A 25,476-nucleotide genomic window follows, 5' to 3' on the forward strand; every position below is an offset into this window, starting at 1 on the left:
TAAGTTAAAGAAATAAAATGGTGATGGAAAAAAGACAATAAAATGGGAGGTGCTGTAATCTAATGGTGTGCTGGTGGCAAACGATGAAGTCAGTGCATATGTCAATTATATATGTACCACAATCTAACTCTCTCTTCTCTCTCTCTCGCTCTCTCTCTCTCTCTCTCTCTCTCTATCTCTCCATCTCTCTCTATATCTCTATATCTCTCTCTATATATTTATGAGCCAAAGTAAGAAACAACTAGAAAACAGGACTATGCCAAATATGAATCTGTGCCTCATGTTGTTTTAAAGATTTATACAAGAAATGAGGGGAGCTCTGGTGGCCTAGTGGCTAGGAGCTGCAACTACAATCCCAGAGGCTCACGGTTCGAATCCACCAGATGCTCTGCCGGGAAAGGAGGGACAATCTCCTCCTGTACCAGTCAGATCTGATTTGACGGTACACTCACACAAAAATAAAAAAAAAGGAAATTAATGGCGTCATTATTTAAAGATATATCTGTCCTTATTAGTGAGTAAAGAGTGGATTAATATACTTTATTTCATTGGTATTGAAGTTAACCCTTCATTTTTATTAAAAAGAAACAGAACAATCTATAAGTACTGGAAGCCACTGTGACGTGACTCACCATACAAATTGGTGTGGCTGTCACAGTGTGCACAGTGAAGAATAACACCGTAGCACCAAGACTCTATGATGATAAAAATGCAAATGGCAGGTATTTGCTGTTAAGGAAGGATCTTGTGATTCTATTTTAAATTATCCCAGATATTCTCCTTTTTAATCTGTCACCTTTGCTACATTCCTGCAGATTTGTGTGAAGCTAGAGCTGTGTCATGAAGCCCTTTTAAACAGTTACATGCCAAACTGACTATGCATAAAAGGGAAGGCAGTTTGGTAGAAAATGAGATCCTGTGGTTTATAGATCACTGTCAAGACCTTTCTGATTCTATTGGTTAATCACCCATCTCCCCCCTCCACCTCCCCACCCACACACGTCCTGCTCCCCCCACCCCTTTGTTACTTCCTAGGTCACGGCTCATGCTCCTGTGGTCACTGCATCTGTGAGAAAGGCTGGTTTGGGACACTCTGCCAGCATCCTCAGAAGTGCAACATGACGGAAGAGCAGAGCAAGAGTTCTTGTGAGTCAGCAGATGGCATATTGTGCTCGGGAAAGGGTGAGTATCTCTGCCAGGGCTTGGACTGGATTTCTGTTCTGACGCATGGCTTGTAGGGCAGTAAGTACAACCGTACCTTCCAGACTGCACTGTGCATGAGTAGAAACCTCACTCTCCTCAGCCTGTGCCATCCTCTAAACTGGAAAATAAACTCCAGGCCATTTAGAAGAAAATGAAATGTGTGAATTAGATTTCATGCAAAAAAAAAGAAAAAGAAAAGATGCCCAGTCATCACTGTGAACAACATCATGGCAGAAATGAAATAAACGTTTTGTAAAAATAATATAAAGAAAAGATAACATAATATTTTGGACACTTGATGGACTAAAATAAAGAAATAATTCAAAAGAGAGAGGATCTATTTTAGGTTTAAATAACACAGCCTAGAGTTTTTAAAAAGCAGTCACAGGTAATGGGATTGTTAGTCAATATGCCTTTTGAAACTTCTGAACATAAATTACACAGGTGTGTGTTTCTGAGAGAGAGAGAGAGAGGTTTTGGTGCAGTTTTATGTACCCCCCCAAAAGTACCAATTATTCCAAGCATGCCTTTGCATTTAATATAAAAAAATTAATTTAAAAAGTCTAAAAGTGTTTATAACTATAATTTGTTTGACTAAGAGTCCCTAGCCCAATCAAACATCTGTCACAAAAAACAAATTAAAGAAGCTCTTCCTAATATTCTTCCTCCAGAAAAGGGGTGTGTGTGTGTGTGTGTGTGTACACAGGCAACATCCATGGCATCATCTCAGAGGGAACCATCTCCTCTTTCCTAGTGCCCAGAAACCCACAGGGAGCACACAGCATTCTCATCAAACCTTCGGTCACTGCCCTGCTGCCTGCATGATACTGCTTATTAGAGAGTTTCTTCACGGTCCTCTTCAGTTCAGGTCCCTGGATTACCGTTAGCAAAATAATCCCTCTTTTCAGCAAAGGCATAGTTTTGGTTAGAGCTATTGCTAGGTGCCTAAAAGAGATTTGAAACGCATAGCCACTCTGTGAACATTAGCTCAAAACCTTGCATTACCCTCCTCCGTCCGCTGTCATGCCTGAGATCCTTGTTGCAGTCCCTCTCCAAGTCCATCTCATGAGATTCTTCCTTTCTTTCACTGACCCTCTATTTCCCCCCTGCAGTATGTCTTTTTATCAAAGAATCACACCTCTTAACAGCATCCTGAGAGTATGAGAGACAAAGTCCTATCTACCTTCACATATCTACTCTAGGCCAGGAGTAGCATTTATTTATCTTTTTGAGGGAGATACAGTGAAGTAAATGTGAGTCAGAGTTGTGTCAGTGAAGAGCCTCACCAGTGTCACCAGGATACAGGAAGGAGAATTTGGCATCAAGAAGTGCCAAGGGTACTGTGGTCCAAACTGGCACATATTACTCAGCTTGCTCTTCTGTGTCAGTGTTACAGATTGAAAGGGGCTCTAAGACAGAAGTTCAAAGATCAAATCAGATGGATGTACAGACCACATGTGGTACAGGAGGGTTGGAAATTGACGTAAATGCACCTAATTCAATAAACAACCATGTCTTTGGTTTCCAGGAAGTCTGTGCTTGGCATTTGTGTTTTCAGTGCTTAGAAAAAGAAGCTATGAACTCAATGCAATTACAGCAGTCAGGTGTTGCTCAAATGAGTTTAAAGAAATCACTTTGTTCCCTGTTTGTTCTCCTATTACACTTAATTTAATCCAAGCCCAATCTAAACAAATCATGTTCTCAGGGGGCCTGGACTCCTAGAAATACCTGCTTTTGGTTGAAATTATGTTGACAGAATTGAGAAAAAAGATGATGTTAGAAAGGAGAAACAAAGGATGTCAAAGGGAAAGAATTGGAAGATGAGATTAAAAAAAAAGCAAGAGATAAGTAGGAAGGGAATTAGTTTATGAGGGGGAAGTGTGAAAAATGAAGGAAATATCATCAGATCAGAGGGAATGTCTGACCTTAAAAACTATACTTAAGACTATTAGCTTTTCTGAATTTTATATATGATATGTTGTGTTGTTATGTGTCATCAAGTGGCCTGCAATTCATAGTGACCCTATGTGCAACAGCCCTAAACCCCGCTCTACCCTGTGTTAATCTTATTGTCTCTAATACACCTACTCCCATTACTCCCAGCACTGAATTAATCCATCTCATCGAGTGTCCTCTAGCATGACATCCCTCTCCAAGGACTGGTTATGCTGTCAGAAGCCTTGCCTCCAAGGGGCAGCCTGGTTGCACCTTTTCTAGGATTAAACTGTTTGTTCTCCTAGCAGTCCATGGTATATTCAATACTCTTCTCCATCACAACTTATATATATATTTTTCATTAACTATAATAAACAATATAATAGCTATTATCTGTATAAGGCTTAGTGAAAAGACACACAGTTCAAATCCACCAGCTAGTCTATAGGAGAAATATGGGCAATCTCCTTTTGTATGATTTACTGCCTCTGCAAACCTGTTGAAGGATCAGATAAGAGATGGCTCTGACTCGACAATACATAATAACAACTATATATATATGTCATATGTGTATATACGTAAATAAAAATGCACACATATATTGTTATTATTAGGTGTCATCTAGTCAAGTATTACTTATAACGACCCTACAAACTACAACTCTGAATTCGGTCCTATCCTATGCTGTCCTGAATGTCTCTGATGTACTTTAATCTATTGTTACAGTCACTGTGTCCATCTATTTCAGTAAGGGTCTTCCTCTTTTTTACTGACTGCTTTCTAAATATGATATTCCTTAACAAGGAAGGGAACCTCCTAAAACATGTTGCTGCTGTGTACTGTCAAGTTGGAACCGACCCTTAACTAAACCTCCAGCACATTTTGAGAGATAGCTAATTGTACAGGAGGAAATTGCCCATCCTTACTTCTGTGGAGCAGCTGCTGGATTTGATCCAAGTACCTTCAGTATTGCAGCACAGCTTCTTACCACTATGTAACCAAAGTTCCCTTCTAACAGCAAGCAATCTTCGTGTGTGTGTGTGTATGTATTTATATAAACTCTAACTCAATGCCTTCAAGTCTAAAGCAACTCATAGAGCTGATTTTCTAGCAAGTTTTCCAAGACTATAAATTGCACAGAAGGAAATTGTCTATCTTTCCTCAAGGAGTCACTGGTGGATTTGTTTTGCCAGAGAGGCACTACCTTTGTGTTAGCAGTGCAATTCTCTATGGACTAAAATTGTTGCTTGTTGTTATTGACTGCTATCAGGTAGAGGATGACTCATAGCAACTCTATGAAGAAGGCCTGAAGTCTTTCTGAAACTCTCATCGATTCTCAAAGTTCGTAGAGTTTCCAGAGGCATGTTGTTTAGGAAGTGGATGCCACTCCACAGATATATAGTTGTTAAGTGACACTGCCTTGAGTTAGCTCCAACTCATAGTGGCCCTTATACACAGTTCAAAGAAATTCTGCCTGATGTCATGCCATACTCACAAGCTGTCTTGGGCTTAATCCATTGTTGCAGTTACCATGTCAACACACCCCATTGAGGTTCTTCTTCTTTCTCTGACCTTCTGCTTTACTAATGACATGCCTCTAGTATAGAGAAAGAGTCCTAGTAACATAGTGTATATAGTACCAGGCTACTAACCTATAGACCACAGTTCAAATCCACCAGTCAATCCAATGAATGTCACCTCTTTAAAAAGTTTATAGCCTCAGAAACCAGGTGTAGAGGTACTAAGAGTCAGAATTGGCTCTACAGCAGTCAAGTTATAGATAGAGAGTGCTGAGTAGTTATTTCTAAGCACATAAATCTGCAATTTAACTACTTCTTGTTAGTTTTCCTTAATGGCATTGTCATTGGCATACAAACCACTCACTAAAACTCTACTTAATGAGAACACCTATTTATGCTAAGGCTTTAGTGTATTTTTTAACCTTTATTTTTAAAATCAACCAGTGTGTGTGTGTGTGTGTGTGTGTGTGGTGTGTTTATTAGAAAATCGTCAATGCATTAACATTGACCATAAGCAAGTTTTCACCAAATCATTACCAGTTGTTTAAAAAACCCCAACAAACAACTTACACTGCTGTCAAGTCAGAAGCAACTTAGAACTGAGTGTCAGAGGCTGTACAATTACACCAGTGGTTTACAAACTTTGTCTTTTTCAAAACCAGTCCTGTTGAAACACCTTTGGGTTTTCAGCACGACTCCTTACCAACTAAGACATCAGAGAGCTCATTTGTAGGAATAGAAAAGGATACACCCCCAAGCCCACTAGTGCTGTGAAAAGCAGCCTGTCATCTCCTCAATTGAATCTTATAAAAGCATATTACTTTCTGTGTGAAGAAACAAGCATTCTTATTAAAGTAATTACATTCTGAGGAGAAATTTTCATTTTTCAGCATCATAAATGCAGAAACTGCTAAAATAATAGGTTGATTGAATATTGGTCCAAACATTTCCTGGAAATAAAAGTTGGGCTTTGAACCTTTTTTAGGGTTGGATGCTGTTCTGAGAATTTGCATTTACACCTTTCATATGCCGAATCATGTTGTTGTTATTATATGCCTGCCAGTGAGAAATGACTCATATTGGATTCTCCAGTGAATTTTCAGAGGCTTTAAATTGCATGAGAAGAGGGAGGTTATTCATCTATCTCTTTGCTGTGTGGCATATGGTGGCTTTGAATCACATGCCTTTGGGTTAGCAGCACAACTCCCTACCACTAAGCCAGCAGACAGTTTGCATTTTAATAGAAATCCCAAGGAATTCTTATATACATATGAAAATTGCCTAAGGATTTCTGAGAATGACCCAGTTTGGAGCCCAGAATAAAGCAAAATGACAATTATTATCTTTACAAATTGCTATCTTTGGGTAATAAGGAAATATCTAGACCTTAATAAAGGATTGAGTAGTGTATTTGCCTTTAAATACTTGTATATCATTCAATAAACATAGACTGAAGAGTTTTAGAGTTTTAATTTCTAGAAGAAATGGGAAAGCTGCCCCACAACTTCCTATTTTAGTGCTTGTGTTAAAGATGGGTTTTATGATAATGATGATAATAGAGACAACAGTTGTGTATTGGCTGCTTTATATCCTCCTAGTTTGGAACAGTCTCATGCCCTCTCCCTTTCTCACTCTCTTGCTCTTTCTCTCTCAATTCCCTTGCCTTAGTGTTGGCACCAGCTCAGAGATGACCCTCTTTTGGATTTCCAAGGCTGCAAATTACATGAGAGATGATTGCCCCTTCTTCTACCTCAGAGTGCCTGGTGGATTCAAACCACCAGAGAGACATGGCCTTTGGGTCAGTCCTAGGTTATGAGAAGATAAAAGCGACTAAGACCAAGATAATGAAACTGTGATCCCTAATAGACACCAGTAATAGCAGGGGTGGTGAGATTACTCCTAGTTCTTGTGAAGTGTGACACTCTTGTCCCACCCTGAGACCCATAAGAAAATAATTCATGGGAGTCAATGAAGAACCTTCAGCATGAATGGCAGAATAGAGAAAGCAGTTCCAAATTCTAAGACCACGTGGTTTTGATTGGTCTCATAGTTTTCTCCAAATCCTCTGTAAGTTTGTCACAAGGTTTTTGGCGAAGCCTCTTCACACTGATTACCACAAAGGACCTCTGGCATGTTTCCTTCCTCTGATGATGAGGCTCGTATGAGCAGTGGCCTTGAGAGGACCTTGGTACACCACTTAGTGAACAGTTAGTGGACAGTACACAGCCAACCGTTTCCATGCAGAGGTAAGTCAGAAACGCACGCTCCCCATGAGCTGTGAATAAAGCCGTCAGCCTCAGGAGACGATGAAGAAATAGCGTTTTATTTCTTTACAAATTTATAGCCAAGACAACAAATCACTCCATAGAAAAATTTAAAACAAGATACATTGTTGTGACCTTCATAACAGATGGAGAAGTCAGTACAATAGTGAAAACTGCCTGCTGGGGTGTCAGGTTGCAGCATTTGGCCAGGCTTCATGAGTGGAAAAAAAATGCCCATGTGATCAATGGGACAACTAACAAAAGTGCCTTGCCTGCTGGCTCAAATTGTTTTTTGGTGAAATACCCAAAAGAGAAGAGTTTATTGGCCAGATCTACCCTAAATTTAGCTACCTTTACAGAATACATTCATTATATAGATCATAGACTTTTTGCTTGGGGAAATATTTATTTGGATCAAAGATTTCCCAATACACCTTTTTCCCTTGATTGCTTCCACTTTGATCCAGGTCATCTATTATAATACTTTAAAAGATGCTGTTGCATGCCAATGGCTTTGTACATGTCATTAAAGGCCTGCTTAAACCCTCATGTTGTTCTTGTCACATCCAACATTATTTATGTAAGTCCACAGTACACACGCATAGGACCCTCATCTCTACCACTACAGAGACGAGAAAGGTCACACTTCTGGTTTATAAAGGTACCTTTGTCCCTTGTTCTAGTCTTCTACAATCTACCTGCCTACTCACTCTTGCAGGAAGAAAACAACTCATGTTTGGAGCTGTATGAATGTGGACTTTTTTTGTTTGTGTTTTTTGTTTGTTTTGTTTTTAACTTTGAAAGTCATCACAGCTTAGCTGTGATGATTCAGTATTTTCTGGTCTGAAAATATTGAGTCAGATCAAAATCCTAGATCATATCTGTGGATTTCTGGCTTGTTAGCTGATTACTTTTCCTTATCCTCTCCTTCCTTCCATTTTCTTATTTTTGGTGGCAAATCATCTTATTCTTTTCACTTCTTAAGTCCTAAGAATGCTCTGAGGTTAAATGGGAAGATATAGTTGATTCCTCAGGAATGGAAGCCAGTAAGAAGCACAGAAGGAGGCAAAGCTGGAGTGTTCCTGAAGGTCTTTATACTGAGGAAGTAAGTACACGGAGCAAAGGTGCTGTGTCCATGTACTGAGTGCCAATAATAGAGCACCTGAGAAGATCAGCCAGCAGCTACCCGGTTTGGTCTGAGGGTGAAAGGAGGGTGAACTGGTCTCAACCAAGTGAACTGAAGAACTAACTGTTCACTTTCATCACATAGAATGTGTGTCATGCATCCCTAAGTCCATCTGATAGACGCCCCCCTTCCTAAGTATATCTCTATCCTAAGATGACAATTCAACCACTTTTTTTAATTAAAAATCCAGCACGCTCTATAAGAAGGTAATAAAATATGCCCTAGTAACTTCCACTGCTTTTATTAAGCACTATAATATTCATAGTATCACAGGAAGGAGGAGAATTTTCTGTCTCTAAGATGCACTGACTAACAGAAAAGAGCATAGCTAGAAATATATTGTTAACTTGAGGAAAGCTGCTGCTTCATGACACATACAAACCTCTCCCCATTTTCCCTTCCATAAAACTCTGTTTCTAGTAACTATCTACATTTACAATGTGAACTCTTAAGTGAGTTTATAAGATTTACGAAAATACTTTTCCATGATCTGAAACTAATTATTCCAGAAAGAACAAGAGTGGAATGAATGAAAAAGCCAGGGGTTATTTTAAAATGGAAGGTGAATGATAACATTTTATTACTCTTGGCATTAGCAGTCAGGAAAACAAAATATAAATTGCATTGAAAAAAATCTACTCTCAGGAACTTCTCCAGAGTACTGAGAAGCAATGATGTCAGTCTAGAGACAAAAGTGTGCCTGATCCAGGCCATGGTCTTCACAATTACGTGCTATGCATCAGAGAGCTGGTTAATGACTAAGGATGAAAAAAGAAGAATTGATGCCTTTGAGTTCTGGTGCTAGAGAAGAGTCTTAAACATACCATGGGCTACCAAGAAAACAAGTAAGTCTGTCTTGGAGAGGGTGAAACCAAATTTCTCCTTGGAGGTTAGGATTTTGAAGCTTCATCTCACACACTTTGGGTATGTGCCCATGAGGGACCAGTCCTTGGAGAAGGACATCATGCTTGGAAGGTTGGAGGGACAGTGCAGGTGAGGAAGACTCCGGATGAGATAGATTGACACAGTAAATGGGTTAACAGGGTGGAATTTTCCATTTCTCCTACGGTCTTATCAATTAGTCTTCAGTGAATTAATTTGAGATGAAACAAGAGTCCACCTTCTAAAGTTACCTGTATGGATATATCCAGGAGTGCCGTAGAGTGGATTTATCACCAAAATTCCAGAGGAAATCTTTATCAATGAGGGCCAAGCTGCGTGTTGTAGTGTCAGACTCTGAGACTGACTTAGGACAGGGCAGGGTTCAGAGCCGCTGTATGTAGGATCACTATGAGTTACAGGCAACTCAAAGGCACAAAACAACAATTCTAGGTAAGATACCTAACTATATAAAGGACACTGACAGATTATTTAGTTTTATAGAACTAAGTTTGCAATGGAGATGAAATATTTTTAAAAAACATAATTTTTTCTTACAAAAGTTCTGTTCTAATCAATGAAATGTCATGAATTTTCATCATTACTTTTTAAACCAGTAGTTGACTGTTGAAAAATTCTATACCTAGACTTTGGGGGGGGGGAGGGGAGGTAAAGTTTTATGAGGTGGGTAAACAATTGTAAAGTAAGGGAACTCTGTAATTGGGTGAGACCTAAGGGAGTCTCAAGCCTTTGTAAACTGATCTGAGAGGGTCCTGAGAAACATCTAGGTATTCAGTTCTTGTCTGTTTTGAACTACCATTTGTCTAGATTTTGTTCAAGAACGTGAAAATTAACCTAGATGTGTAAAACAATACTGTGATCATGTAAGAAGTTGAAAACACAAATTTCAGTGTAAAAATCCACTTCTCTTTAGGTGCTCTTACTTTAAGAAGTGGAACAAGCCACGTGGAGAGCTTAATTTGGCCCCTGTGGATTCCTGCAGTTAAAAATGCATATAACAATTTCCATGATATCACATATCCCACAGTCCTGACACTCGGGACACATTAACAGGAATCTTTTCTAAAATCCTAGAACTATAATTTCCTTTTCCTAATCCCATTAATCACCTAGGTTATTAACCCATTTTAAAATAAGAGATTCTTTGGATTATTTCTTGCTTTGTACTTTCCTGATTTATTTTTAATCAGTCTAGAATTTTGTCAAAGTATTTTTCCATTTCATTTTCTTTCTAAAAGTAATTTGTTTTTAGTAACTCTAATCTGAAAACTAACAATATTGGTAAATAGGAAGCATATTTGGAAGAAACAGGTAACTCTAAGAAATATAAGCAGTGAGAGTCCTTGTGTGTGGGATGTTGTGTGTGTGTGTACACATATGTTCAGGTTTAAAGTTACCAGGATTCCCAACTATTTTAGCATGATAGGAGAATTAATCTCACCATATAAAAGATTTTAGACTAAAATTTTGTGTTTCTCCTTGTAAGAGCACTTAATATATTTTCTGCAATTTTAAATATTAAGAAAACTACTGAAAGAAGAGGTATTTTAATTTGGTAGGAAATGATAGGAAATATGTGAGAAACAGGGGGAAAGATCTTCAAATGTGGGATCACATAAGTGGTGGATATTTGATTATAACAGAGGATCTATCAAATAATATCTGATAAGTGAAATATACATGAGTTATTGTGTGTGTATTTCTTAGCAGTTCAATTACTCATTCAATATACAGGTAGACCCTTGCTTTTGCTCTAAGAAAATTGTGTAAAAACAGAAATCCTAGAATTAAAAGTAAAATGAAGTAATTTTGATACTAAAATCTTTCCTCATTTAGGAGAATTTACTTTTCTATTAAGTAGCAGACACTTCTAAACCACAATTCTAAACACCTTTTTTAACTCCTTTAGGTAAGGTTATTTGTTAGAATTAGCAACATTCCACTCTCATTGATATCTTCATCAGGCTAGACAATTTAACATTTGCTCAAGGCTAATTGCAACTGTCTGAATCTGTGATTAAGCCTTTCCTGGATAACCTTTATGAATTACAGTAAGAGAAGGCATACCTCTGAGCAGCCAGCTACTCAATTATCCTTTCCCTTTGTGCAGGTTTCAGTGTTCTATTCTAGACTGACCGCTTTGGTTGGCTGTGTCTGAGAGTAATGCTCTTTGTGATTTCAGGTTCTTGTCACTGTGCAAAGTGCATTTGTTCCACCCAGGAATGGTATGTTTCCGGGGAATTCTGTGACTGTGATGACCGGGACTGCGACAAGCATGATGGCCTTATTTGTACAGGTGTGGTAATCAGCCTTTCTTCCTAACTGCATGCCACCATTTACAGTAGCGCCAAATTATACCCACCACGTAATGTTTTAGATGTGCAAAAAAAGAAAACTTTCACATGATCAAGATCCATCCCTTAATATGAAGTATTGCATAAGGGAGATGGGTATTTGGGAATAATAAGTCAATTATTTCCAAGAATCAAAGAATATAAGAGAATGAAATGATAGGAATAATGAGAAGCATACAAATTATTTTATCTTTCCCCAAAAGCTAATGAATATATGTGTACATACACACACATTTATTATGTTCTCTTGAGTCAGAACCAACCAACTTATAATTGACCTTCCAGTGAGCTTTCAGAGGCTGTCAATAGCACAAGTGGAGACTGTTCATCTTTCTGGTGATCGGTTACTGGATTCAAACCGTCTGCCTTTGAGCTGGCAGAGGTACTCCTTACCCACTAAGCCGCACTCCACATACACACACATACACATAAGAAAAATTACCTTGATAATAATTTTACTTTGAATATTGTGTTGGGGATGAATTATAATTTTAAACTGGCCAATAGTTAAAAATGGCTTGAGATGTTTGTTGGTTGACAGGAGAGGGGTGTGTGTGTGTGTGTGTGTGTGCGCGCGCACGCGTGCAGACTCTTGCCTCCAGGCAGGGATAAAACAGACTTAGCTGTATAATGATTATATATCCTAAATTACTGAGTCATAAGAATTTCTAATAAAATATATTTAAAGTTAGAAAGTAAATAAAGAAATACATGTCTGTTCTCCTGACTTCTATCATAAGATGGTGTGTGTCACTTAGCTGGACATTAATTTTTTTGCCCCTCCTTTCAAGTTTCCTCTTCCAGATGGTTCCTTGGCTTGCCTTGAACTATGTCAGCAGCTTTATGATTTTCAATATTTGTTCAGAAGCCAGATATAACTTCCTTTCTGATGGAAAAACAAAGACTTCAGAGGAAGCCCTGCTGAAGTGACATAGGAATGTTTAATTGATTCTATAGAAGAAGGAGTGTCATCCACTTCCTATACAACATGCCTCTGGAAACTCTATGAATTTTGATAAATGTTGATTGTTGTAGAAGGGCTTCAGGCCTTTTGTCTATAGGGTTGCTATGAGTCATACTCGACTCGAAGGCAATCATCAAAAACAACAACATATAGACAGTAGTATAAAATAAACCATTATTTAAAAGATCCGATTTCTTGTAGTTGAGTAATAAAATATAAAACCTCTGCACAATAGAAAAAAAGTTGAAGCTGAATGTGGAAAACTATAATATATGGTAACATTTTCATTTGATGCTTTTAAATCATAATGATTATTCTTCTGTAAATTTTATTGCAGGGAATGGAATATGTAACTGTGGAAGCTGTGAATGCTGGGATGGATGGAATGGAAATGCTTGTGAAATCTGGCTTGGCACCGACTATCCATAAAACTTATCTTTAATATGGAAGAGGACTGCATTTTTCTTTGTTTACACAATTAAAATATATAATTGCGGTGGAAATCATGTATAATCACCACTAGAACAGGCCAAACAGACTATTGTATATTTTTCTATTTCTGGAAGCCTGAAAGAAATCTGTGTATCCATTTGAAACAAGTTGAACAAACTGATACAAATAACATTAGAGTGATTTCCCCCCCATAATATCAGTGGTTCTCAATGAGGACTATTTGTTGCAGAAAAGACATTTGGAAGTATTTGCAGACAATTTTCTTTGTTACACTGGGGAAGGGTGTGTTTCTAGCATCTAGTGAGTAGAGGCCATGGATGCCGCTAAGCAGCATTCTACAATTTAAGAGAGCCTCAAACCCAGATTTATCAGACTCTAAATGTCATCAGTGCTGAGGGTGAGAATCCTTGAATTTCATGCCTGTTAGGAATGCAAGGCTTTCCAAAAGAAACACTGTAGTAGAGTCTGAGGAAAAGATAGATCCCACAAAAAGCTACAGACCAAACTTTTCCAGACTTCCACATCATATATTTTCCATAGGAGGACCAGGAAGAGGACACATTCAGATGAGGTACAATGTCAGGTAGGCAGAGGTATGGCAGATCATTCTTACTTTAAAAGAAGGTAGGGAAACTCTAGTCATTTTCAGTCATTAATGAATCTGTCTGCTCACTTTAACCTCGTAAACGGAGAACCTATAAGGTGAAGAAGGAACTTATGAAAAATGTACAATTCAACATTTTTAATAAATGATGAACTAAATTATTCACCTTCTGTGTCAATATATGTTTATCTATGCAGGAGTGGCATCTGCTTCCTAAACAACAAGCCTCTGGAAACTCCGTGCACTTTGATAAATGTCTATAGTTGTAGAGGGGCTTCAGGCCTTTTATTCCAAGGGTCGCTATGAGTCATGCTCCACTCGAAGGCAATCAACAACAAGATGCATCATTAATAAAAAAAGATAAGTACATGACCACTCAAGAATATCCATTTCAGGTCAGTAGAAGTAAGAGGTTATATTATTTTATACTGGGAAGGAGTTAGATGTGCAAAAAACCAAACTGTTCATTATTTAAATCAATCCTTATAACTTAATCTTTTAGAAAATAAAATCTCATTAAGTGTATGATAGGCATGAAATATGGATTTGTTTACATATAAAAACTCATCTTGTCCTTCAGGGATACATTACTTACAGGAAAAGTTGGTGCTATGTGCTCTCCTGTTGAGTATGACTCGTAGTGACCCTGTGAACCAGAGGTCTGAACTCTGCCTATGCTGACATGCTCACCATCTTGAACGCTACACCTGAGTCCACTGCTGCAGTCACTGTGTCAATCTCTCTCAATGAAGCTTTCGTTTCTTTTTGCTAACTCTCCACCTTTCCAAGCATGCTGTTCCTTTCTAAGGAATAGCATTTTCTAGCAACATGTTCGAAGCGTGAGAGATGAAGTTTTACCATTGTGCCTCCAAGGAGCATTCTGGCAAAGAAGAATAGACTCTCATTAAAATGTCACCAATCTCCAAATCTGAGAGGAAAATATTTATCTTAAAAATAGCTTTCATAGTAATTACAAATCTTCACTCAGTGGTAGAAACAAAACTTTATTGTCTTAATGGTGCACTTTTGTATGAAATTCACATTGAATTATGAAAATGTACAATTGGGACTTCCTTTATGGATTTATACTTACAAGGACTTATTCAGTTTCGTTTAGGCAATCTTTAATCATATATAGTTAGAAAAAAGTTTTCTGTGTGTTTTTATTTTCCTAAATGTGAATTACATTTTTGTAAAATTCTAGAAGAAGGTAGTAAAACCATTTTAGTACTACATAAGATAAAATTTTCACTTGGAAATTTTATTTCCATAAAGTAAATATTCTAGTGTGATGGCCTGGTTTCATAAGATCACCAAAAAACAAGAAGGAGAAATGTATCTGCTGAGTTGCTTAAAATTTTTAATAGTGAAAATTATTTGAAGAGAAAATTAAACTGAGATTGATTGTATAGTACTAATTTCCTAATCATTAAAAATTACCCCTTATGTTCTCATTTTTAATAGATTTATAAAAGTATCTCTATCCTGAGATTAAGGAGTACAACCTTATTACTTGTATTTATCACTGAGTAGGTCGATATATCAGTTTCATAACATGAGGGAAATATAATTAATATAGACTATATTCTTTTCTCTTCACTATCTAAACATTTTAAACCTCAAACAAGCTTATTATAATTGTTCTGTATCAATTTTAGTTGCTTATTTAATAATGCAGAAAATTGGAATTCATTGTATTAGTCCTCTGTCACGCTATAGATGGTATTCACTTTTCCTTATTGTGGTGTTCTGCTTTTTACAAAGGACAAGACAGTACCTTACAATACTTGAGTCATAACACCTCTGTCAGACACTTTTTTATTTATTTGGTTGGTTTGAAAAATAATTTGGAATTTAGAAATAAATGAAAATTAATGAAGAAAAAATTCTTAGTTCTAAACCATACAAAAATCCAAAATGAAAATTCAATTTGGTCAATCGCTGGGCTTCAGTCTCTGTTCTATTGGCACTTTATCTCATCATAGAAACTCAGATGCATCTTATTTTTCTTTTAACCCTCTACATGGTATTTCTTTTCTTTAACAGCGACAATGACAACAGAAATGCTGCTCCTTGTATATTCTTGTATAAGAAAGTGTTAAAAATGCACTCAGCATTTACAAGTTAAAATAACAAGAGTTTGCGTCTTAAAGAAACTATTACACATTTAAAATTATTTTATCCAAAACTTTTGGCAAAGCTGAAACTATTACACTCAGCCAGTATTCTGGAGTTAATTTGATTATTAAAGAATGAATAGGGGAGTATATCATAAATTACATGATGTTGTTGTGTTGTTGATTGCCATCCATTTGAGCACAACTCACATCGACCCTTTGAACAAAAGGCCTGAAGCCTTTCTAAAGTTCATAGAGTTTCCAGAGGCATGTTGTTTAGGAAGTGGATGCCACTCCTGCTTCCAAAATACTTCAACTTTAATAAATGCAGCTGTGTTTAACACACCGACATGGTTTATTTTCACGTCTTTATGGCTGGGGTGTGTGTGTGTGTGTGTGTGTGTGTGTGTGTGTGTGTGTGTGAGTCTGTCTGATTTTGACTTGGAATCCAACATTATCCTAGTAAGAAGGGAGTTAATGTTTACATTTTTAGATTGGAAAAATAACTACTTGTAAAATCATATATTCTATACTTCTTAAATGTCATATTTTAACTTTTGATTCTTTTTCTCAGAAAGAAATCTCTTGTAAACAAAGGCAGGATAATAATAAATTTATAATGGGTAGGAAATATGGAAATATCATTGACATGTTCATACTTTTCAAAAGTTACGATTAATATTAGCTAGGATTAATATTAGCTGAAAAGGAAAGTTAGAGGTGATATTGAAACTATTTTGCTTGTTTGGCAAACAGTACACTTAAGGATCAGTCAAAATAGGACTTCGAATAAAATTGCACTAAGATCCTAAGGCATACTGATTAAACCCCACAGTCTTTTCTGGAGTCCTGGAGCTAATCTTGATTCCAGCAGCACTTTGGAAGGAATGACCTTCACCATTTCAAATGCAAATACAATCTCAACAGAAGTCATCATCAGTCTGAATGATATAGAAAACAAAAACAAACAAACAAAACAAAACATAATTCACCCTTTGTTTGCAGACTCAGCAACCACAACTTTGGAACCCTGCTTGATATCCAAGACAGTCAATAGGCTGTCTGTGCCAACTTGTAAAGTAAGAAATCTAAACTATGACTAACTCCAAATGATGACAATTTACATTGTAGATTTTGATCTGACTATATTTTTAATAATAACCCTCATTTAATGCAATTGCTTACCCTGGCTATCGTCATGTTCTAAAATAACATGGGAAATATTTTTTCATTATTTTCTTGTTTCTGAATTTATTTTCTTAATTGCATCTTCTGGGGGAAGTATCAAATATTACTGGTACTTGTTATACTGGGAGTAGTGGGTGAAATTCAGTTTAAATGAAGTGATTAAAGTCCAAGTTAAAGAAAAAGAGATTGTTTTTGTTTTTAAGAGAGTCAAATCTGATGCTGGTTACTTTGAAAACAGACTTAGTGTCTAGGCATTAATTAAGCAAGTAGCCAGCAGTGATACAGATACTGCTAGCTGACAATGAAGCAAACAATTGGAAAGACGGGAGCAGGATTTATTTGGATCCTTTGTGGATCTCTTTTATCACTGCATCCCACAACATTCTGGATAAGCAAAGGATTTCCTACTGCATCTCCAAATTCTTTAGTATTCATAATGAAATGATGATCCATTCCATTTAATCTTTACATAGGTTGGATCATTTGCATCACTTCTATTTTTTTTTTTTCAAATCTTGTGATGGAATCTCAGAGAAAGCAAATTTAGCAGGAAAAAAAAATGATGTTACTAGCAATATCAGAACAATTAACATTCCCAAGCATTGTTTAGGGACTTGGTGAAGCAATCAACTACCATAACAAATCAGTAGAAATAACCTTCCCATACCAGATATGCATGCAAAAGGAATGGGATATTATAGCGACTCAATACAATCAACATATGTACATGGAGGTACAAAACACACAGTCTGTAAATACAAATAAATTCCATCAGATTTACTATACAGAACATCAATAGTGACAGATTGATTGCACTTACTTAACAATAACCAACTTAATCTTTGAGGGGATGTAGGTGGAAGAAAGGTGAAGTTCTGACCCCCAAAATATCCAGAGGTATCATCAAAGAATTAAAATTTTCTTTGGCATGGTAAAGGGGGAAATTAAGTTTACCAACTCATTTGTATGACGTTTTTCTGTATATGTGGGTGGCACAATGCCATTTTGTTACATAAAATTGTTTGATGTTTTTAATATACCTTCATATAAATATTTTATTCAACGTGTTGTATTTGTGAATACAACAAATTATATTAAACACAGAAACTGTACAATGCAGACAAACTCTTTGCATATGTGTATGTACATACCAGCAGTTATACATACCAGCAGTTCTTGATACACTGGTCCTACTACATGCAGTTCATCAGTGCTCTCCTCCTCCCTTGCACAAATGAGACCAGAGAAGAAATGACCTAACTAAATGACAAATAGCAAGGACTCCTCTGCAAAATGTCTAAACATGTATTAGAAGAAAGAACCTTGACATCAATTTGTCGGGATAAATGCCCTTATTGAAAATGCATATAAAAACAAAACAGAAGTGTACATTTACATAAATCTCAGTCACTTACAAAAATAAATTTGCATTAATTTTAACCAATGAACAGATTTTCAAGGGGAAATCAGCAAGTTGGGATGTTTACAAGTGAGTATGTGTGTATGTGTGTGTGTGTGTTATATGTCTAGTGGGATATTCAGTTTCTATAAGTTTATCTAATTAGGATCTCTAATTGAATTATTCATGTTTCCCAGATATTATGGGAGCTATGTCTTCTCTAAATATTTTGCCAGTAAAATTCACCTAGTGTATTTTAACATATCCTGTTAAAAGAATAGGCTTAAAAAATGGAGCAACCACAAATCAAGAACTGTCAAAAGGAACCATTTTGTCTTTTTGTAATTTAGCAGTACCAGCAATAAATCTACTCCAACGTTAAGCTAACTTTTTTATTTATTAAAATGAAATCCAATATGAAAATGAAATAAGCATAAACAGTTAAATTTATACTAAACCTTTAATCAGCTAAGCAGGCCGGAATTGGTAAACGCTGGGCAAGGAGCTGCCATGGAGATTTATGAACGCAGTGACAAAATAATTTCCCAGTAAATACAGTGCAGAAATGGTGGCTGGGTCATCCTTCCGCATGATATTAATATCAAGAGGCCAATACAATGATACCACATACAGTTTTCCATGAATGAGGTTCGGTTTGGTTTGAATTAACTCTTCTGAGAAAGAAGCATTGATTTTTTTTTATTAAGTATACACAGAAATAACAAATATATTCCAAAAAGTTTCATATTAAACATTTTGAAACTCTATCTCTAATGTTGAACATTTTTGTATGGTGTCTCCACTGTATAGGCAACTATCCATGGCTTTTCTTAATAGTCTTCACTAAGCTCAGAGCTCAACAGTGCTAAATGGAAAAGTAAGGAAGCGAATGAAACAGAAGCAAATAAATTGAATGGACCAAAACCCTGATGTTTGAATATGTTGGTTTGCCTTTGTTTTTACCTTAGGATGATGATTCAACAGAATGTATTCTGAGATCATGGCAAGGCACCTCTGAGCCAGCCAGTGGGCATGAGGGTCCTTCAGGGCTGCCAGAGGTATGTACTGGTGAAATACACAGTACCAGACTCAGCATGCTGAGCTAAAAAAGAAAATAAAATAAATATATTTTTCCCTAGTATGTCCAGTTTAAAAACTTGTCATTAAACACCAAAAAATATTAAAGGCTAATTTATAACTAACGTTTGCATTGCTGCTGCAGAAAAAGAACACAACAGCCGCCTTGCCCATGCTCTGCTGAGTATGAGTGGGAAACAGCCAAAAACGGGGATGGCATTGAGTTCAGATCATTAAAAACAGGAAGGATTACATCGGAAATGGATTAAGGGAGTGTAATTCTGATGGCTGGAATTACTGGTTTCTCCTGTTTCTTCCCACCCCCCCCAAATAATAAGGATTAGTAGATGAAAAATGAGCCTTAATCAGGCCTACAAGGCCTACAGAGTTCTTTGGACCCACTTTTGCAAAAACTAGTGGGTCTTGCTCGCTGGGCAAGGCAAATGTTACCATTACCAGTAAGCTTGTGATATGTATAAAACACACACACACACACAGAGAAACTATAGGGAGATGTCAAACACATCTCCAAGAGAGCTTGTCACTGGAGTGTGTTTGACCCATATGCCTCCCCGCCACTGCTGACCTCAGGGCGCAGTATCTGCTACTTGAATACAACATATATGTGTGTTTCATCAAGAGTGGGAGCCAGAGACCACAATTTTAATCTTTATAGATGCAATTTGGAGTAATAGGTTTAGAAGTCTTCCTGATTCCGTGACTGCTCTCCGAACTAAGCCAACTACAACATTTGAGATTTAGAGGAATACAATCCCTGCAAAAGGTCACAGACAGGGGAGCGAGCAGCCCTGTAAAAACGGGGAAGAAGAGAAATCCATAATAGCACAGGTTGTACAGCGGCTAACTAGAAATTACTCAATATTATCGGTGTGCTACAAAATTGAACTTAAACACATGGATTTCGCTGAAACAGGACTCAAAAAGGATTATGGGTAACTGTCAGCAGGCAAGGTATCAAGTGTACTTTGTGAAGTATGTCATTCACATGAAGTGTCACAGTCACAGAAAAGATATTAAAAAGGCATTCCATATCTGGTAGGGCATTCCATGGTCTGAGTTTAGCTGGTTATCCAGGTGTCTTCTTGTTGTAGGGGGAGGGCAACAGCTCGAGATTTATCCACTTGCAACACAGAAGTTCTGAGACAGCAAAGAGAAAGCATTGGCTCGCTTCCAGCTGCCCCTCGGCCACAGGAGCAGGAGTGTCTGGTTAGGATAAATCGCTCAACTGTGCGCGGGATGAATAAGTCACAACCAACACCTGTGAGGATCTGGCTATGTTGTCTTACTCTTATTCACTGGTTTGCCTCCATTCATTATTGCCGATGCACTTGTGCTTTTACTTGGGGTCACCCCAGCCTTCGGGACCGTTTCTCCAACATCATGCAAAGATGGTTCTCGGTACATGGCGACTAGTGAAAGGTAAGGGAAAAGGAAAGATTGCTGTGTTAGACTCAAGAACGGCCCACCAATAACCTGTACAGACATTAATAGTTTTTCTCTTCCTTTTGCCTCCCTCCACCCCCACCCTGCCCCAATCCTCCCTCATGTAAAGTAATCTTATGGAGAGAAAAGTCCTACCCTAAAACAATAATTTCTAGCCCACAAACAGAAGATACTACTTTGGCCTCTATTATCTGGTACCTGACAAATATACATGAATGTCATGGCTTTTGTCTATTTAAAAAAAAAGCAAAATTAAACAAAAGTAAACAAAACCCAAAAAACTCAAATTTGATTGCAGTCAAGTTGCAACTAACTTATTGTTGACCTTCCATTGCATTACTGAGGTTGTCAGTTTCATGGGAGAAGATTGTCAATTTTTCTTTCTTGGGGCCACGATGCATTAAAATTGTCAGAGAGGCATGGCCTTTGAATTAGTGCAATGCTTTATCAACTCACAATTGTGTACCTTGTTCTTAAACTTCCACTCCAGGTTGCCTTCTCATGGGTTAATACTGCTTGAAAACAAAGATTCTCACCATTGGGCCAATTGACAGCATCAGTATGGATGGTGAATAGATTGAGATTAGTTAACAGTTTTAGTTTACTTGGCTCCACAGTCAACACTCTTGGTAACAGCAGCCAGGAAATCAAGAGATGAATTGCATTGGGAAAGTCAGCTGTGAGGGACCTCTCAAGAGCAATGATGTCAGGCTGGAGACTAAGGTGCACCCAATCCAGGCTATAGTCTTTGCAATTACGTGCTATGCATAGGACAGTTGGACAGTGAATAGGGATGATAGAAAGAGAATTCATGCCTTTGAGCTTTGGTGCTCAAAGAGAAGAGTGTTGAATATACCATGGACTGCTAGAAGAACAAACAGGTTTGTCCTGGAGAAGGTGAAGCTGTAATGCTCCTTAGAGTCAAGGATTCTGAAGCTATGTCTGACATATTTTGGGCAAGTTGCAAGGATGGACCAGTCCTTGGAGAGCGTCATCATTTTTGGCAGAGTGGAGGGGCGCTGCAGGAGAGGAAGACCTTCGATGAGATGGATCAATTCTGTGACTAGAGTGGTGTGAATGAGTGTGTTTGAGATGGCTATGTTGGCACAGGATAGAGCAGCGTTTAGGGCTCTTGTACATAGGGTCACTATGAGTCACAAGTGACTTGATAGCACATAAGAACAACAGCAATTCTAGGTTGCAACCCCCCCATGATACATCTTCAGGGATATGAACATGTACGGCTAAGCACAATTAATAACAGTGCATCTAAATTCCAAAATCAATCTCCATAATAGTCTATGTGTTTCCTACTGCCAAAGGGGCCCTTTAGAGTAGTGAGAGAAGATCTTCACCCTGAAACCCACAGCGTCCCTTTTCAAGAGGAAGTAGCTAAGAGAATACGCCATCCCCTTTTCCTTATGAATCAGGGTGAAGTCTCTCTCAGGGAGGAGTGATAGGGAATGGCAAAGGACACACCGACAAAGGAGATTAATCAGAACTGGCTTTGACAAGCACTGTGGCAATTGGACAATTAAAACAGACATTCGCATGGCGGGGAAGAAGAACAAACTGGGGAGGAGGGTAGAGAGAATGGTGCAGCAATGAAGGAATGAAAACCCAAAATCCCTGTAAATGTTCATTAAAACTAATAAAATTTAATAAAATAAAAAAGAAAAAAAAAGAACAACAACAATTGTGTACCATATAGAGTTGGAACCAACTCATAGCTGAACCTCCAGTGTGTGTTCAGAGAAAGTAAATCCCTTGGGAGGCAATTGCCCATCTTTCACCACAGAGCAGCTGTTTAATTTATTCCCTTGTCAGAAGTGCAACTCTTTACCACTGGGTCACCATATCCTGCTTCCTATGGATTGTTGTGTACCCTGGAGTTGGAACTGACTCATAGCTGACTGGCTCTCTAGTGGGTTTTCAGAGGCAGTAATCGCATGGGAGGAGATTTCACATCCTTCTCCCTGTGGATTGTTGTTGTACAGTACCATTGAGTCGGAAATGACCCATAGTTGACCCGCCAGTGGGTTTTCGGACTCAGTTAATAGCAAGAGAGGGGATTGACCATCCTTCTCCAGCAGAGAAGCTGCTGGATTCATAAGGCATGCCTTTGAGATTTCAGTGCAGTTTCTAACCCCCAGGAAATTAGGTCACTATTAAAGAAGATGTAATGTGGCCCTGTGATATTTCTCTCTCTGCCTTCCTCCCTCTGTGTCATACACACACACACAGAAAGAGAGAGAGAGAGGGAGAGAGACAGAGAGACAGAGAGAGAGAGAGAAATGCAAGTCAATTACAGCAGCTGCCCTACCTGCATTATGAGACTTTTGAAATTTTAAGATATTTTAAAAAGAGCCATCATGCTTATTTAGGCTGAACTATTAAAATGCTCTTTTTGTGTAAGATGCTACAGTTAACTTTTGGTATGAAGGTATCACGATTTTTCAACAAAGTATTTATTTGAAAGTGCACATAAACCCCTGTATTAAATGCTTTGGCAAGATATGAGCTTTTATCTTTGAAGTATATTGACTTTTCTCACTCCACTACTAATTAGTAGTATATAAATTAATATAGGAGACAATAACATCAGAGTACTGACCTTGATTATCTATGCAGAAAGGTTGTACAAGATACAGGGATGACTAGGATATCAATAATTAATAAATCATTTAATTAATGTTAACATTTTTGATGATGAAATGTTTTATCCTTTTTAGATTTAAATTCAGTTACATTTTCTCTTACTTATAGCTCTATAATAATTTCTATCATTATAGTACCTTTGTCTGCTAATTATTTTAAAATATGCTTTAAAATACTATTTCTTATATACACACATTCTCAAATTTATCATTGAGTAACTCAAAAACTCAAACTCTTGATTGTCAAATTGGACCAATAGCTGACCGTACAGTGGGTTTTTGTGAGATTGTAAATCAAACAGGAGAAGATTGCCCCTCTGTCTCCTATAGAGACGCTGTGGGATTCGCACTGTGAAGTTGGGGCCACCTTTGTTTTAGCAGTGCATTTCCCGATGGACTGTACCACCACATGCATCCCATCTATATAGTTTCCACAAGAATTATCATTTAAATAAGGCAAAATTTTAAAACTTTTTTTTCTATACTGCAAGGTAAAAAACAGTTTCTAAATTTTGCCTCAGTTAAGTGATAGTACTTTTAGTTTTCATTACATTCACAAAATAAAGAGGTAGAGTGTTAGAAAGTTAGCTTCTGTTTATCTGTCTGTATCCAAAACAAAAATAAATGGAAAGAAACAAAGCAAGGTGGCAAATTAACCAGGATCTTTGTTAAACCTACTACTGATCTAGAAATTTATTATTAATTTTTATATTTTAATATATAAGTATATGGTTCTAACTTCCTTTTTCCCCCTAAATTTCTTTTAAGGGAATAAGGTCAAATCATAAACTATATTATTATAACAGAGAAGAATCTCTATTTTTTCTTTACATTTTAATTCTTCTTATAGTCTACCATATAATGAGACTATTCCACTCATATTTCAGACCCCAGCTAAATATGTCCTAATCTAGAAAGGCATTGATTTGAGCTAAAATTATTTATTCTGAAACAAATTTAATTTAGGGTGTTGCTATTAAACAACAAAGGTGGTTTTCCAAACAAAATCAAACTGAAAGCTGAATTGTGTACTCAAAGGTAAAAAAAGGAAAGGTTTTTCAAAATTGCAAACTATCTGTTCCTGTATAGAGAGAGCTTTGGTGCCTTAGTGGTAAGGAGTTGGGTGGTCAACACAAAGGCAAGCAGTTCAAATCCACCAGCTGTTCCAGAGCGGAAATATGGGCAATTTCGTCCCTTGTGTTTCATTGCCTCTGAAAGCCCTCCTAGAGGGTCAGATAAGAATTGATTTTGATTCTACAGTGCACAAGAACAATTCCTATATAGAAGGACAGAGATTATAAAATCTAATACATATTTTATTTTGATAGCCAAGGTTTCTTGTAAGTTTTTTTTTAATTCTTTTAAAAATAAACAGAGTTAAAGGTGTTTTTTGTGAATTATTGTAAACTTGATTTTCTGCAAAACAGTAAAAATAGTCTTTAAACAGAAAGTACTTGTTAATGTTCTCATAATTTCTCTCCCTAATTCTAAAAAAAAAGTAGATGAAAATAAATGATGCTTTGAAGAGAAATAAATAGTTAATAAATATAAATAATTAATAAAGAAAGCCAAGAGTTTGATTAACTTTCTGGAGATCTTCTAATAGCAAAAATGAACACTCCATTAATTATTGTAAATGAACATATATAAACTGTTTGTAAAGGAAGGTAATGCCACAAATAAATAGGGAAAACAAATATCAGGGTTCAATGACGATATGAAAGTCTCAAAGTTCATTAAAGTCAAGGTAGTATTTTTTCTTTCTTGTAATTATAATAATTAAAAAATTCCAGAACTATTTTCATCTAGGTAACAGTGAAATTGTCACCCTTGTCTTCCCTAATATATCTGGAATTATAAGATATCACAAACCTCTAAAAATATTTAAAACAATTCATCAAAATGATTTCTAGAGGCACTGAGAACTAGAGAAATTGGGGCAGTCCTGGGCCACTGGATGGCATTTAACAAGGCGATCACCATCCAAATCAAGATAAAGGACACTCTCAGAATTCCATGAATCTTGTGTTAGGATTAGAAATAATGATATATGGGGGGAGGCAAGAGTCACATGAGCCATCAGAACCAGGAAATAGATGTTGACATAAATACAGTTAGTGCTTCGGGTGCATGAATGATACCGAAACTGTGAACTCTATGGGTGCATGAATGACATCAGAGAACAGCATCA

The 25,476-nt window shown here is 37.1% G+C and overlaps 2 protein-coding genes across 5 annotated transcripts in view; one reads left to right on the forward strand and one right to left on the reverse strand.

Annotated features, from left to right (window-relative positions):
• ITGBL1 (integrin, beta-like 1 (with EGF-like repeat domains)) overlaps positions 1 to 12,761 on the forward strand; it is a 393,008-nt gene extending 380,247 nt beyond the window's left edge. For 2 of the 3 annotated variants that reach the window (XM_006879391.1, XM_006879392.1), the window contains 3 exons: positions 1,036 to 1,182; positions 11,191 to 11,304; positions 12,664 to 12,755. In XM_006879391.1, the coding sequence (XP_006879453.1) occupies positions 1,036 to 1,182; positions 11,191 to 11,304; positions 12,664 to 12,755 (353 nt within the window). Of the gene's footprint in view, positions 1 to 1,035; positions 1,183 to 11,190; positions 11,305 to 12,663 lie in introns of all 3 variants that reach the window. The other variant, XM_006879393.1, reaches the window with a different exon arrangement.
• A 5,708-nt stretch (positions 12,762 to 18,469) lies between these two features.
• LOC102858384 (fibroblast growth factor 14-like) overlaps positions 18,470 to 25,476 on the reverse strand; it is a 936,720-nt gene continuing 929,713 nt past the window's right edge. For both annotated transcript variants that reach the window (XM_006879394.1, XM_006879395.1), the window contains exon 5: positions 18,470 to 20,594. In XM_006879394.1, the coding sequence (XP_006879456.1) occupies positions 20,458 to 20,594 (137 nt within the window). In that variant the 3' untranslated portion in view covers positions 18,470 to 20,457. The remainder of the gene's footprint in view (positions 20,595 to 25,476) is intronic.

This window comes from Elephantulus edwardii, unplaced genomic scaffold, assembly GCF_000299155.1.
Source record: "Elephantulus edwardii isolate Elephantulus edwardi_28Jun2011 unplaced genomic scaffold, EleEdw1.0 scaffold00003, whole genome shotgun sequence".
NCBI lineage: Eukaryota > Metazoa > Chordata > Mammalia > Macroscelidea > Macroscelididae > Elephantulus > Elephantulus edwardii.